Source organism: Rhinatrema bivittatum, chromosome 8 (genome assembly GCF_901001135.1).
Source record: "Rhinatrema bivittatum chromosome 8, aRhiBiv1.1, whole genome shotgun sequence".
NCBI classification, from domain to species: Eukaryota; Metazoa; Chordata; class Amphibia; order Gymnophiona; family Rhinatrematidae; genus Rhinatrema; species Rhinatrema bivittatum.
The window spans coordinates 239,545,513-239,562,175 of NC_042622.1; the positions used below are offsets into that span (position 1 = coordinate 239,545,513).

Sequence of the window (16,663 nt, forward strand, 5' to 3'; positions counted from 1 at the left end):
TTCATTAGTTGGTAGATCTAGGAGTTGAGATCCTGGTTCCTCCAGGCGAGCAAAGGACCAGAAGATATTTAGAATTATTTTTTTTTGTGGTTCCCAAGGAGGAGAGGGGTCTTTCCGTCCGATTTTTAGACCTAAAGAAGGTCAACAGAGCCCTTGGAGAACCCCATTTTCACATGGAGACTCTACGGTCAGTCATTGCCTCACTCAGAGGACAGATTTTAGCTTCCCTCAATTTGACAGAGGCATACCTACACAAGGATTCGCAAGGACCATCAGAGGTATCTACATTTCATGGTCCTTCCAGTTCCCAGGGTCTGGGATTACTTGCAGGTGCTTGGTTCTATGGCATCTACGCTGGAGTTGGTTCCTTGGGCCTTTGCTCCATATGAGACCACTGCAGAGGGCTTTGCTCTCAGATTGGGATCCCAGATCAGAGGAGTTCCAGATTCCCTTGCTGCTCCAGGAACCCCCCCAGGTCCAGTCTCAATTGGTGACTGATCTCCCAAATATTTGACTCGAGGGGTGGATCTGGAAGTCCATCAGTGGATCATTGACAACTGACGCCAGTCTCTCTCCAGTTGGGGGGCAGTTTGCCAATCCCAAGCGGCTCAAGGCCAATGGACACAGGAGGTGCAGTGGTCCATCAATTGTTTGGAAACAAGAGTGGTGTGACTGGCCTTGCAGAAATTCCTTCCCCTCATCCCTCAGTTGGTGAGGGTGCTGTCTGACAATGCGCTGATGGCAGCACACATCAACTGGCAAGGAGGAACGAAGAGTCATCCAGTAGCCTCTGAGATGGACAAGCTCATGGCCTGGGTGGAGCAAAATCTGGCCAGGTTAGCAGCTTCTCACATTGCAGAGGTAGACCAGGTTCAGGCAGATTTTCTGAGCAGTCAGTGGCTGGATCCCAGAGTGGGAGCTGTCCAAGGAGGCATTCAAGCTCTTAAATCATTGGTGGGGCATTCCCCTGCTTGGATTTAATGGCAACTCTGACGAATGCCAAGGCACCTCAAGTCTTCAGTCACAGAAGAACACTGGGCAGGAGTGGATGCTCTTGTTCTTACGTGGCCCTACAACATTCTGCTCTACGTCTTTTTCTTCCTTGGCCCCTGGTGGGCAAGGTCTTAAGAATAGAGGCCCATCTGGGGACAGTGATCTTTGTAGCTCTGGAGTGTCCACGAAGGCCATGGTTCACAGATCTAGTCAACCTAGCAGTAGACAGTCCATTCAGTCTAGGTCATTTTCCAGATCTGAGGCAAGGTCTAGTATTTTTCAACCTGGCAGATCACTTTTGTTTAGTAACCTGGCTTATGAGAGGAAGCAGTTGAAGGGTTATCTGGATACAGTCATTTCCACTTTTTTTTTTTTTACAGGCATGTAAATAGACCTCTTATGCATGTCTGGGTCTGGAAGGTTTTCAACTCTTGGTGTAGTAGATTGAAGGTTCTCCTCGGCACACCTCAGTCTACTGCCATACAGGGACCTTCTTCAGTAGGGACTGATCTCCCACAAAGACCTGGTTCGATTCTCTCATGGTATGGCCCTTGAGAGGACTAACCTAAAGAAGCGCAGCTACTCAAAAGCAGTAATTGACACTGCTCAGAGGACGCAAGTTCTCCACATCTCTTATGTATGGATCTGGAGAGTATTTGAAGCCAGTTAAGACCACACTCTCCTGAGGACAGTCAAGATTCCCATAATCCTAGATTTCCTACAGGATGGCATACAGAAGGGGTGGTCTCACAACTCCCTCAGCACTAGCCTGTTTCAGGTCCAAAGTGGACTGCATCAGACTATCAGCTCATCCTGATGTCTCGCTTCCTGAAAGGAGTCTAACAACTCTAGCCACCACTAAAGTGGCCTGTACCTCTATGGAACCTCAACCTAGTAATAGACTTCCTAGCAGGGCAGTCCTTCAGACCAGTAAGTGGTCTCTCTATGCCTCTTGACCTTAAAGATGGCATTCTTGATCACAATATGCTCAGCTTGGTGCATCTCTGAACTTCAAGCATTATCCTGTCAAACCGTTCCTTAAGTTCATCCCAGGCACCATACAGCTGTGTACGGTACCATCCTTCCTTATGAAAGTGGTTTCCCAGTTCCATATGAACCAGACCATATCCTTAGCATCACCAGATGAACACAAGAATTTGGAAGACTCGCGCCTCCTTTGCCACTTGAATGTTGGCAGAATCCATTTTGGCACTGGAGACCGCTAGTGCACTGAAATACCGACACCTAGGTAACTGCGGGTGTCTTAACACAGAGGTAGGCCCATGTCTCACCTGTACAGTCCCGAGATTGATATCAGAGGTTCTCAATTTCTGGAGCAGCTGTGGCCAGGATGCTGAGTCCATCTGTCTACACTAAGGAAAACAAAATTCAGGTAAGTAATTTCTCCATTTCCTAGCGTGTAACCAGATGGACTCAGGACCAATGGGATGTATAAAAGCTACTCTACCAGGTGGGAGGCTGCCCATGGCCCACTTAGTGCTACCCCTGCAAAGGCTGTATCCTCCCTGGCCTGGACATCCAGGTGGTAAAACCTGGAGAAGGTGTGTAGGGAGAACCATGTTGCTGCCTGACAGATCTTGGCTGGCAAAAGCAGCCTGGTTTCAGCCCAGGAGACAGCCTGGGCCCTTGTAGAATGTGCCTTGACCTGTGGTTTTCCTGCCTCTATGTAGGCTGAATTACTACTTTGATCCAGCAGGCTATGGTATCCCACGATGCCGCTTCCCCTTGTTTCTTCCCATTGAAGTGTGGATATATGTTGCTTAATTATATATCAGTTGAACCAGTTCAGGTTAATCAAGGATTAAGCAACATATATCCACACTGGCTTTTCGAAGAGAATACTGAAGAGCTAAGCATGCTGCACGGGTATATGTAGGCTGATAGCTTTGAAATCTGCACAATACCCATTGGTCCTGAGTCCACTTCTCTACACTAAGGAAAACGAAATTATCAGGTAAGTAATTTCTCCATTCCTCCAAGGCGCAGTTAAGACTACCTTTGAAGGGTAGGGAGCCTATTTGGGGAGAACCTCTAACAATGAATGCAGTCTCTTGGACAAAGTCCTCGGGGTACCAGAGGATAAGCCTAAGGGCAAGCAGTTTTTTCAGACGCGTTCGTGATTTTGTCTTGATAGAAGATTATGGCCATTGAGACCTCTTTCTGGGCCCCAAAGGCAGTTCTCTTATCGGGGTCAATCTGGAGGCCAATCCTTTCGGGGGGGGGGGGGGGGGGCTCTGGCCCTTCCGAGGAGCTGCTGGAGGGGCTACTCCTGGTACTAAACCCCCACAATGAGGTGAGGCTGGTTCATTCAGTCGTCCCACTATAGGCAGTCGCCTGATGCTGTTTCACGGAGTGGACCAGGATCAGTGGGTTTTCAGTGTGGTAAGTGTTTAGAATTTGCTCATCCATCCACGATGTGTTCCTAGTCTCCCCTTGCAGCCGTTCGAAATACATTAGACCGCCTACATCTCTTGGAGGTAGTTAAAACCTTAGCTCTTTTTGTTTTCAGTTTATTTTTGGTCTTATTTTTATGAAGTTTAAATGTGCTTTTATTTTGATTTATTTGACTTGATAGATTGGAATTGTTTTATGAATATCTTACATCACCTAGGCCTTTGATAAGTAGGTGATTCACAAATTCTGAATAAATGTAAATTGTTCCAGTGCCTCATGAGGAGTTTCACAAGAGACAGTATTCCATTTACTTTGTGGTCCCAAAAAAGGAGGGGACCTCTTGCCCAATTTTAGATCCGAAGGTTAACGTTGCACTCACTCGTGTTTCAGAATGGAAATCCTCAGGTCCGTGGTGGCGGCAGTTCAGAAAGGGCAGTTTTTATAGTCCCTAGATTTGAGAGGCTTATCTGCACGTTCCTGTTCATCAGGCCTCAGTGCTTTCTGCAATTCCTGATTCTGACTTCAGTTTCAGGCCTCTCCTTTCAGGCTAGCCATGGTGCCTCACACCTTCGCCAAGGTAGTGGTGGCACTCTGGAAGGAGGGAATTTTGGTGCATCTTTATCTGGACGATTGGCTTAGGTGAAATCAGAGGCTCTGTCACCAGGTGGTTCAAAGATCTCCTATAGTCACTTAGCTGGGTGGTACGCAGTCCCTGGAGTATCTGGGGGGCTAAGTTTGACACCCTGGTTGGCAAGGTGTACCTCGGAGCGTGTTCTGAAGTTGCAGGGACAGATTGTGTTTGCACTTACAGGTGCCCAGGGTGTGGGTTTATTTGCAAGTGCTGGGCTCAATGACCTCAACATGGAGTTAATGCCATGGGCCTTCGCTCACATGAGAGCATTGCAGAGGCCCTTTTGTGTCTGAGCCCTCTGAGGATTTTCAGATTCTGTTGCCACTTGAGGGCGTCACATGGGAGAGCCTGTCCTGGTGGCTTAACTTCCAATCTGGTCTGGGGTGTGGACCTAGAAAAGCCGAAATACCGAGAATCTCCTCTTAGCCATTACTGATACCATACTCATTGGACTAGACCAAGGAAAATCTTTCCTACTGGCCCTACTAGATATATCAGCAGCCTTCGACACTGTTAATCATCAAATCCTTATCACACGCTTGACAGAGATAGGCGTTGCCGACACAGCACTAGACTGGCTCACCTCTTACCTTACGAACAGAGAATACCTCATAAAACTCGATAACTGTGAATCCTGTCACGTTCCCCTCAGACAAGGCGTCCCCCAGGGTTCTTCCCTATCCTCCACCCTTTTCAATATATACCTCCTCCCCCTCTGCAATTTACTCTCAAACCTAGGCCTGGACTTCTTCTTATACGCTGATGTACAAATACTCATACCCATTCAGAAAACCCTCAATGAAACCATCCTTTTCTGGGAATCTTGCCTAGTCCCCATCAACTCCCTACTAACCGACCTTCACCCTTGCCCTTAATGCAACCAAAACCGAACTACTCTTTATATCCAAGCAACCTGAACACGACGACTCCACCTCACCACCACCCCCCGGCATCTCTCCCACACTACCACCCTCCGTAAGAGACCTGGGAGTCACTCTTGACCAACACCTGAACTTCAAGCCACACATCAAGTCCCTTCTTAAAGCAGGCTTCTACAAACTCCAGATCCTTAAAAAGCTCAAGCCCTTACTCCATACACAAGACTTCAGATTAGTCCTACAGTCCACCATTTTCTCCAAAGTGGATTACTGTAACGCCCTGCTACTAGGCCTTCCATACTCCACCATCAAACCACTTCAAACCCTTCAGAACGCCATGGCACGAATCCTTACAAACACACGTAAAAGAGAGCATATTACACCCATCCTAGTAGACCTACACTGGCTGCCCATCCAGTTCCACTCCCAATATAAGACCCTAACTATTCTTCACAACACGCTCTACAAAAACAACTCCCCCTGGCTTAAGGAAATGCCCCACTTCCACCTCTCAACCCGCCAGACAAGATCCACCACTACAGGCACCCTTCACACCCCCCCCCTTAAGACAGCCCGCCTCTCCACCACCAGAGAAAGGGCCTTCACCATTGCAGGCCCTGCCCTCTGGAACTCCCTACCCATACACCTCCGTCTTGAACCATCACTACCCAGTTTAAAAAAAGGCATTAAGACCTGGCTCTTCAGACAGGCCTACCCCGAATCCAACCCCTCGTAGTCAACCCCCCTGAAACCCTCCCTTTCGCACACCCCTGCAACCCTTCCACCCACCCTAGTTACCATACAACTGTACAACCTGTGTGTTAAAAGTTAAAATGAGTTATTTCATTACCTGCCTTATCTGCTGTAAATAAGCTATTATATATACTTGTTTTTTAATTGTTAATTAAGTTATCTTTTATAACCTGCCATAATTGCTGTAAATAAGCCACCATATATATCCTCCATATAATCTATACATTCTTCACTAACCGCTGTAATTTTTGCGACAATGCTTAACCCTTGTTAATTAGTCTCTCATGTAAATACTGCTACGTTCCTCTACCTTCTCAGCTGCTATCTTTTTTCCTTTACCTTCTCCCCCTCTCTCCCCCCCTCTTTTTGCTCCTGCTCCATACCCCATCCCCTGTTTTTTGTAATTTCCTCCTTTCTCAAGTTTATTGTAAACCGGCGTGATGTGCTCGCATGAACACCGGTATATTAAAAGCTGTTAAATAAATGGATTCAGTGGTAGTTACTACTGATGCCATTCTCTCTGGGTGGGGAGCAGTTTGTAAACACCAGTCAGCTCAGGGTGGCTGGTCCAGGAAAGTCTGTGGTCTGTCAACTGATTAGAGACCAGAGCGGTTTGCTTAGCCTTGCAGGAATTTCTTCCATTTGTGAGGGTTCTCTGACAATGGAGGCTTAATTGTCAGGGCAGAACCAGGATTCAGGGTGTAGCACAGGAGTTGATTCATTGAGCAAAACACCTGGAATGCATAAAGGCACATCCCACGTTGCTGGGGTGTCAAATGTTAAAGTGGATTTGAGTTGGACTGTATTAGATCTGGCTAAGTGGGAGTTGTCAGTCACGAAGCTCATTTGCAAGCAGTGGGGACCTCCCCCATGTAGACCTAATGGTTTCTTGTCTGAATACCAAAATGCCTCTGTTTTTCAGTTGCAGACAAGAGCACAGAGCTGAGGGGGTTGATGCTCTGGTACTTCCTTGGCAGAGAGGAGCTCTACTCTTTCCTCCTTGGCCTCTCATGGGAAAAGTGTTGCATTGCATAGAAAAGCTTCAGGGAGAAATGATCTTGGTGGTGCCGGAGTGACCATGCCATCCATGGTTCACAGATTTGATCAATCTGGTGATAGACCAATTTGGTTGGGTCATGTAGAGGGTCTTCTCTACCAGGGACCCATATATTCCAACCAGGCTGCTCACTTTTGTCTAGTAGCCTGGCGTTTTAGAGGCAAAGATTAAGGTGCAGGGGTTATCCTGGGGTGGCTATTAATACATTGTTGCAAGCCAGGAGAGTCTACAGACCTGTACATAGGAAAGATTAGTAAAGTTCTTGAGTCCTGGTGCACTGCCAAGGAAGTTCATCCTGTCAGGATGTCTTGTCTGACACTTTGTCCTTTTTGCAGGATGGCTTTGCCAAAGGCTCGTCTTAGCTCACTTAAAGTGCAAATAGCAGCCCTAGGTTGCCTTTGTGGTAAGATTGGTTCATCTATTTCGGCACATCCGGACGTCCTCTACTTTTAGAGGGGTGAAGAACTTGCATCCTCACTTGGAGTTTGTCCATCCTGGAATCTTAATCTTGTCCTCAGGTTTATTTGAGGTTCCTTTTGAACTGCTTTGGAGGGAAACTTTGAAGGACTTACTCTGAAGGTGCCTTTTCTGGTGGCCATATATTTTGCTAGGAGGATTTCTGAGTTGCAGGCATGGTCATGATCCATTCCTTCAGATTTCAAATTTGGGGGTCTCATTGCGAACAGTACCTTCTCTTTTTTTTTTTCTTTGCTGAAAGTGGTATCTGCGTTTCATGTGAATCACTCTGGCACTTCCAGTCTTTCCCATGCTGGATGCACCTATTCCTCATGCAAGGGAACTCAGGTGGTTAGATGTCTGAAGAGCTTTGTTACTTTATCTCAAGGTAACAAATGACTTTAGTTTAGATCACCACCTTGTTCTGTGGAGTGGCCCCAAGAGGTTTTCAGGCTTCTAAGGCTACTATTGCTCATTGGCTTAAGGAGGCTATTGGTTCACCTACACTCTACAAGTTCCCAGAGGGGGGTTACATGCTCATTCCACATATTTGCAGGTGGCCTTGTGGGTAGAAGCTCAGCTGGTTTCACCCCAAAATTTGCAGAGCAGAGACTTGGAAGCTGCATGTTTTTTTGCTAGACACTAGATGTGGGCAATATAGACTCCCCATCTTCTGGCAAACTCTCCAGGTCCCCACCCTGTCTAGGGAGCTTTGGTACATCCCAGGAGTCTGGACTGATCTGGGTACATACAGGGAAAAGTAAATTTTAGTCCTTACCTACTAATATTCATTCCTGTAGTACCATGGATCAGTCCAGAACCCACCCAGGGGGAGAGTCATCCAGTCTTTATTTTCAGATATTTGTTTTTGTAACAGTTTAAAAGCAGTTTTTTTCCTCTTACTGTTTGGCTTGGACACTGAGGAACTGCAGGTGGCACACGTGTGGTTAAGTAGCATTGTCAGTAAAACTCTCTGCTGGAAGGGAGGCACAACCCAGGAATCTGGACTGATCTGTTGTACTATAGGAACAAAAGCAGGTGGTAACCAATTTTCCTTTGCAGAGCTCAGAATTGGCTGCTGTCATTTGCTGCACATTGCTCTTCTGCCAGAAAAGGGGGGTGTACAGGGCCAGGACTACAACCCAGTACTGTTATGTAAAAAAAAAACCCAAAAGTGTACTTCATGACTACAGAGCAGGGTGACACAGAACAAGTCCCTCTTCAGTAGAGCATTAAGATTTGCTGGTTGGATTTCATGCACATGTGGCCTACCACTTCTAAAGCTTAAGCATAGGAAGGCCAGAAATCTCTTTGAATACCCACCCAGATCCCAATCTTAGAGTTCCTCTCTGGTTGCCAGTTGATGTGAGCTAGCAAGAGTCCAAATAGAGGTTGGATATCTTAAAGTAGTTAGGATTCATAACTTTATACTACAGGCTAAAATGTTCAAAAGGGAACATCTAAAATGGGAGATATCTTAAGGGCAATAGTTAACTTGGCACTATTCCCCCTCCAGGGTGCTCTGTGTGAGGAGAACATGCGTGGAGTCCGCTTTGATGTTCATGATGTGACTCTGCATGCTGATGCAATTCACCGTGGTGGTGGACAGATCATCCCCACTGCCAGGCGGTGCCTGTATGCTTGTGTACTGACTGCACAGCCTAGACTCATGGAGCCCATCTACCTTGTAGAGATCCAGGTATGGCAGATCTAACTCCAACAGTCATTTAAGACATTCTGAAAGTTATGTATGCTTTGTAACTCTGCCTCCTGCATTGCAGTGTCCAGAACAAGTAGTTGGTGGTATATATGGCGTTCTGAACAGAAAGCGTGGTCATGTGTTTGAGGAATCCCAAGTGGCTGGCACTCCTATGTTTATTGTTAAGGCTTACCTGCCTGTGAATGAATCTTTTGGTAAGTAGGTTATTGTGCTTCAGGTTGCCAACATCCTTTTTGTCAACACTGTTTGAATGTCCCCCCTCCAGGTTGTGCTGAACTGTAGCTTCTGTATGTACACATTATCTAGAGGTGAACATCTGCTTTTTAAATCTCCAGTTATGGAGAAACCTATTTCCATGGGGTAACAATCAGTCCTGGTATTCCAGGGTGCAACCATGTTGATTGTTAGATTACCTTTGAGTGGAAAGTTCTGTAACTACTGCCTTAGTCGTGGTTGGCTACATCCTTTCCCTCATCACACTGAGCAATAATTTCCATGTATCTTGTTCAAGCTGATAGAATCTGAATACTATGTGCTAGTAGTTAAGTTTTACTTAGATGTGACCTTGTTTTGACACTTAAGAGTGTAAGCAGTTAAGTGGTTTTTTTTTTTTTTTGGAGGGCAAAATAAAGGGAAATGGTTGTGATGGGCTACTGGTAAAGAAACTGCTTCACTGTCTACTTTACTCTCCGTAGGCTTTACAGCAGACTTGAGATCTAACACCGGTGGACAGGCTTTTCCCCAATGTGTGTTTGACCACTGGCAGATCCTACCTGGTGACCCCTTTGATGCTACCACCCGTCCTTGCCAGGTCGTGGCTGAAACCCGCAAACGCAAGGGGTTGAAAGAAGGCATCCCAGCATTGGACAACTTCCTGGATAAATTGTAATCAAAGATTAATAAATGCTCAGCACCAGTTTAAACCAGCTATTATTTTGGACTCTGAATTAACAATCCTACTGTGGAGGCAGTGACCAGGTTCTTAGACTGCAGCTGACACCTTGTGTTTTTGTTTTGTTTTTGGGCAGCTTCATGGCAACATCAGAAGTACAATATTGAGCCATACAGATTTCTGTTGCCCATTGTGCATTGGGAGCACCCTACTTGCCCTTAAATTTACATATGCAACTTTAAGTTGCCTGGCTCCATATTTGAAACTTGGTGAGAAGCACTTTGCAGGGAGTAAGCAGTGTAGTGGCAGGTGCTGTTTCCACAAAGGGTATGACAGACGGCAGCAAGCTTTCAAGTCTTGATGGCTATTAAAAGGCCCAGTGTGGGAGGAGGTTTGGCAGTTGCATTTACCAATGAACAAACTAAAAGGCTGGAAGATAATGTGCCACATACCCATCAGCTAATGTCTTAGTGCCATTCACATGAATAAACTGGCTATGGTGATGAATAGTTAAGTTCATGGTTTTAATTTCTCATGCTTACAGGTAACAGCAAGACAAACTGAGCTGTGCCTACAAATAAAATCTAATAAAAAATCAAGCTGCTATGATCTAGTCTCATTTTTCATAGCAGCAAAATTGCTCAATTTCTGGAGTAAGCCATAAGAGGATCCCTGAAAATACTTTTGATTTGGTTATTCCAACTAATAGGTGCAATTAGATTTTCAATAAACAGTTCTTTGAATTACAGTAGACAGCTTCTTTTTAGTATGTTCACTCTGTGCTTGTGTTTGGTTTAGGAAGAGCAAGTAGCTAGCATCCCCCTTGTAACTGAAAGCTATTGCAATTGATATCAGGATGCTTACAAGGCTATTGGTATCTCTGCTGTGCATGGCCAAATCTGTTATTCACCTCTCCTTAATCTAGGGCTGATAAGGAAATAGACTTCAAAGCAGGGCTGTCTGGGATTTTCAACAGGATTAATTCCAGTGTTTCCTGGATATTTTTTGTTGGGACTTTGTTTTCAATATATGGAAGAAATAAGTTTGTACACGTTTCTGCTGCAGCTAAAGCAACACCTGTATAATACTACTTGGCTTGAGGTTATAGGGTACCAATAAAATTTTTGAAGCTCAGCTTTTAGCATTAGAGTTCTGGACAGGGTTACCTGTTCTAACTTAATGTGCAAGTTTAACTGTTTTGTAGTTTGCCCCTTCAAAGCCAGCATCTTTAGGGGGTGATTTGGAGAAGCCCTGGCCTGCCCTCTTAAATGTGGACTACAGAATTCCTCATTCCTTGTACATACCCACATCAGTCCAGACTCCTGGGTTTCCCCCCCCCCCCCCCCCCCCCCCAGCAGTTGGAGACACAAGTTTTCAAAACAAAACTCTGCCTTATATAGGATGGTGCCACCTACAGTCTGGCAGTATTCCTCTATCTCCAGCAGATGGAGGTGCAAAACCTACATTCCCTGTAACTACCTGGATCAGTCCAGACTGGGTTGAACCCCCAGTCCAGCAGATGGAGACAGACAAAAACTGAAAGGATATTCTATATCAGGACAGAGCCTACCCTGCATCCCTTCAGTATTTGTCTCTAGCAGATGCAGGCAGCTGAACCTGTCTCCCTTTTTCTCATTCTTTCTACCTGTGAGATTGTTCCTTCTCCTTTGTTTGTCAGATCAAGCAAGTATTACCTTATTCTGTACAAAAAAAGTGAGATTCAAAACTCCTGCTTTGGGAGACAGCTGTCTCCCTGCTCTTAGGGGATCCTAGGGGGGTTTTGCCCCTTGTTATACAGCCTAGGACCCCTTTTCACAGTGACCTGCTTGTCTGCTGGGGCAATACTGGGGGTCCAGTCACTCCCCCTCCTTGCCTGTGCTGCCTTACAGGATTTAACAGGGAAGCTCAATTCCCCTGCTTTCATTTAAGTTTACAAAAGAAAAAAAGGCAAGAGAAGCAAATTCAGCACCTTTTGTGCACAGCAGGGTTCGTTCTCCTGCCACCTCTGCTCATCAGCTCAGCTGATTCTTTCTCCCATGGCTTTTCTAACCTGCCTTCGTGCCGTGATCCAGTGGGTGTCTAGCATGTGGGGAGCCTGTGATTCGGCTGTCCCATGATGGGCTCTGCTCTCACTGTTTGTCCGGAGGGGGAGGGCCCCTCTGTGGCTGCAACTAAATCGATGGCCCGGGCTTGTCACCTGAAAGGTGTGACTAGGGCCATCCTCGGGAAAACCATGGGGAGTGGTGGCCATTTTGGAGGTGGGTTTTTCTTCAGACTCTGGTCTGCAGGGCTCAGGAGAGCCAGATTTAACTGTTTCACTACCGGATTTAAGCCCAGTTAGAGCTCCGGAAAGGGATTTTGATCCTTCTCCCTCTCCCTCCTCCATGCCCAGGAAATCCAGACCTTGTTTTTCCACAGAATTTGTGCTGTTAATGCACAAATCTCTAGCTAGTTTGGAGGAACAGAATGACCCTTGGCCAGGTGCCTGCTCCGCAGCCCCCTCCCATTCTGGATGTGCAGGGCTCAGTCAGGGTGGGGCTGGGCCCTTTGGGCCCCCACAGTCGGCTGCAGTCCCTGATCCCATTAGGACTCTGACTTTCTCCCAGGTCCTCTGGAACAAACAAACATACGGGTCATCACCCTCGAGCAAATGGAAGAGCTGGATCCCTCATTCCCTTTATTTTACAGCAACTGGGAATTGATGTGCCACCTGATACTGTTTCAGACGCTATGCCAGCTAAGGTGGACCCAGTCATGGTGGGACTTAGGGCTCCTCCATGTACATTCCCATTCCATCCTATGTACAAGCTGTTGCTTCTTTGGGGAATGGGAATCCCCTGAGACGGGGCTCCAAGTAGGGAGAGCAATAGACAAGCTCTATCATCTCCCTGCTGAATGCCTGGACATGTTAAAGTTCCTAAGGTGGATTCTTCAGTCTCTATTGTCACCAAGCACCACCATCCCAGTGGTGGGAGCCACGGCATTGAAAGATGTTCAGGACCGCAAACTCTAGGTTTATCTCAAGCGCATCTTTGAAGTCTTGGCCTTTAGGAGTCCAGGCAACAATCTGCAGCAGTCTCATGCAGTGGGCAAGCCTCAGGTGGGTTCAACAACTGCTCAGCACCCAGGACCTCCAATATGCAGAGGCGGAGCAGGCAGGCTAGAGGCAGCAGTGGCATATGGGCAGACGCCCTTTATGATTTGCTCAGAGTGCAGGCCAAGGCTATGGTTACTGCAGTGGCAGCCAGACGCCTCCTCTGGCTTCAGTTGGGCGGCAGATTCCTCTTCCAAGTCGCAGTTGGGCACACTTCCTTTCAAGGGTAAGTTGCTTTTTGGTGAGGACCTTGAACAGCTTATTAAATCCTTGGGTGACAAGGTTCATAAGCTGCCAGAGGACCACCTGAAACAGTCCAAGTCTTTCTTCCCTTCACGCTCTCGTTTTCAGGGGCAATGGTGGTATAAAAGCAGAGCATGGGCATCTTTTCCAAGAGGTACCTCCTCCAGATCCCAGTCCTGGTCTCATTCCTTTCCTGGCCGCCATCCCTTCTGGGATGGCAACAAACGGCACTCTACCACCACATCCTCGCGCCAGTGAGATGCTGCCAGCCCATTCCTCCATTCCAAACTTAGGTGGACGTCTGTCCCTGTTTCCTAAGGAATGGGTCAAGATTACTACGGATCAGTGGGTGATAGAGGTTATGCCTTAGAATTTGCTCAGGACCTACCCAACCTTCACAATTTCTCCCTGAGGCAGCCGCCAGCGGTCGACCAGACCCTTGGCAGGCTACAAGTGCTTGGTGCCATAGTTCCAGTCCTGGTGGAGGAACAAGGATTCGGCCAGTACTCAATCTACTTTGGCCTGAAGGACCTGTCCTTTTTGGGAAACAATCTTGGATCTCAAGGGTCAACCAGGCTCTCGCAGTTCCCCGTTTTCAAATGGAGGCCCTGAGGGCTGTGATTGCGGCAGTTCGCACAGGCGAATTTCTGGCTTGCTCAACTTAACAGGGGCTTATCTGCACATACTTCTGATGGTCGCGGCATATCAGTATCTCAGGCTCAATATTTTGGGACAACACTTCCAGTTCCGGGTGCTCCCGTTCGGCCTTGCTACAGTGCCATGCACCTTTACCAAGGTCATGGTGGTAGTGGCAGTTGCTCTCTGGGAAAGGAGGTCTGGTCCACCCTTATGTGGATGATTGGCTCATCCAGGCCAAGTCAGACTATCTGCAGGGTGGCGGTAGACAGTCTTGGCCTTCCTGATCTCACTCAGGTGTATAATCAACTTCTTCATGAGCAGTCTACAGCCATCCCAGATCCTGGAATTTCTGGGAGAATGATTTGACACCTGAGTTGGAAAGGTATTCCTCCCAGGTGCTTGGGTGTTCAAACTCATGGAGCAAGTGCCCAATTTTCTCTCGCTCTCTCTATCCATGGCCTGAAATTACCTTCAGGTCCTGGGGTCCATGGCTTCCACTATCGATATGGTTCCTTGGGCTTTTGCGCATATGAGTCCATTACAAAAAGCTTTGTTGTCCCGCTGGAAGCCACTGTCTGAGCAGTTTCGGATGGTCCTTCTGCTTTCAGCCTCTATCGCAGACATGCAATGGTGGCTCTTGCTTGCTCACCTCCTGAAGGGGATGCCCTTACAGACTCCTGAATGGATCATTGTGATGACAGATGCCAGTCTATCCAGCTGGGGTGCAGTTTGTCAATTGCCTGGAGGCCTGAGCGGTTTGCCTGGCACTCAAGGTCTTTCTCCCTCTGATCTGTCGCAAGGTGGTGTGTGTGCTTATATCAATCAGCAGGGGGGGCACCAGAAGTCGCCTGATGGCTCTGGAAGCCAGCAAGCTCCTTGCCTGGGTGGAACGGCACTTGGATCGTCTGGCAGCTTCTCACATTGCGGGTCAGGAGAATGTTCAAGCCAACTTCTCAGTCGTCTGCATCTAGATCCTGGAGAGTGGGAATTGTCCGGAGTGATTGACGTCATCGTTCGCAGGTCGGGTCCCCCCCCCCCCCCCCAGGTCAACCCGATGGCTATTCTGGACACTGAAGAGCTCCCAGATTCTTCAGCCGCAGACAGGAACACTGTTCTGAAGGAGTGGATGCCCTGGTCCTTCCATGGCCTCACAAAGTTCTCCTATATATGTTTCCCCCTTGGCCTCTGGTGGGAAAAGTACTCAGAAGAATAGAACTTCATCGGGGTCCTGTCATTCTTGTGGCACCCGAGTAGGCCTGCAGACAGAGGTACGCAGATCTGGTGAACCTTGCAACACTGTCCTATTCGCCTCAGCCACCTTCCATGTCTTCTCTGGCAGGGTCCCGTATTTTTCGACCAGGCTGATCGCTTCTGTCTAGCGGCATGGCTTTTGAACAGAGGCAACCAAGAGGATATAAAGAAGCTATAGCCACCCTGTTGTGGGCCCGTAAGCCTTCCACATCTCTCGCTTATGTTCATGTTTGGAGAGTTTTTGAAAATGTGTGCAGAGTCTGGAGTGCTGGCGTGCAAGGTTTCAGTATCCCAGGTCCTCTCCTTTCTCCAGAACGCCGTTTCCAAAGGTTTGCCTTTTCAACTCTTTTTTTTTTTTTTTTTTTTTTTTTTTTTTTTTTTTTTAAGGGTGCAGGTTGCTACCCAAGAGGGACCTGAGGGCAGAATCGATGGTTGCGCTTTGGTGGGTCATCCGGATGATTGTTTCCTCAAGGTTGCGAAGCATTTGAATCCGCCCATCTGGGCTACCTGTTCCTCATGGAGTCTTAACCTGGTGCTTAGGGTCCTTTTGTGAGGCTCCCTTTGAACTCTTCAGGTGGGCCATGCTTAAAGATCTAACTCTTAAGGCAGTTTTTCTTCTCTTTGCTCCGCCAGGAGTGTTTCAAAGCTTCAAGCGTTGTCCTGTAGGGAACCTTAATCTCTGTGTGTGTGTGGGGTTTTTTTTTTTAACTGTGATTTATTTCCAGGTTACAAATGAGTTTTGAATCTCTGATCATCTATTTGTCTTATGGAGTGGTCCAAATAGGGGAAACAAGGCTTCTAAGGCTATGATTGCTCATTGGTTAAAGGAGGCGATTGCATTGGTGTATATCTGCCTGGGCCGTATGGTTCCGGAGGGCTTGAAGGCCCACTCATTGTGTTCTCAGGCTACTTCTTGGGCAGAGAGTCAGTCGGTCTCTCTGCAGGAAATATGCAGAGCAGCTACTTCGAAGTCTCTGTATACTTTTGCTAGTCATTATTGCCTCTATGTGCAGGCACCAGTGTTTGGCTCCTTTGGGCGGCAGGTGCTTCGAGCGGCGCACTCTCGGTCTAGGGAAGTTTTGGTACATCCCACAGGCTGGACTGATCTGGGTACATACAGGGAAAGGAAAATTGGTTCTTACCTGCTAATTTTTGTTCCTGTAGTACCATGGATCAGTCCAGACTCCCTCCTGTGTACTGTTTGTTACGCCCACTCAATTCTTTTCTTTACAGTTTATTGGATACCTTGACTTCCTATCATAACTTTAAGGCACTGGAAGCATCTTCTAGATGAATGTGGATATACAGTTTTGAATTGTTCAATTTATCAGTTCCTTATTGCTTGCTTGATCTTATACTAGTTATCTTTATCTGCTTTGACTATGTTTATACTGAAGGGATGCAGGGTAGGCTCTGTCCTGATATAGGATACCCTTTCAGTTTTTGTCTCCATCTGCTGGACAGGAGGCTCAACCCACAGTCTGGACTGATCCTTGGTACTACAGGAACGAAAATTAGCAGGTAAGAACCAATTTTCCTGTCTGTGCTATTGCTTAGGCTGGAGTGCAAGACAATTTATAGTTTAAAAAAAAAAATTATTCCTAGGTTATACGGGTCAAAAGATCCTTGCTGCAGGAGCCA

The 16,663-nt window shown here is 47.1% G+C and overlaps 1 protein-coding gene across 1 annotated transcript in view; it reads left to right on the forward strand.

The window, feature by feature from the left end:
* EEF2 (eukaryotic translation elongation factor 2) overlaps nt 1–10,543 on the forward strand; it is a 59,389-nt gene extending 48,846 nt beyond the window's left edge. The window contains exons 13-15 of the mRNA XM_029614295.1: nt 8,700–8,882; nt 8,965–9,097; nt 9,599–10,543. Of these exons, the coding sequence (XP_029470155.1) occupies nt 8,700–8,882; nt 8,965–9,097; nt 9,599–9,792 (510 nt within the window). The 3' untranslated portion in view covers nt 9,793–10,543. The remainder of the gene's footprint in view (nt 1–8,699; nt 8,883–8,964; nt 9,098–9,598) is intronic.
* Nucleotides 10,544–16,663: the final 6,120 nt, after the last annotated feature.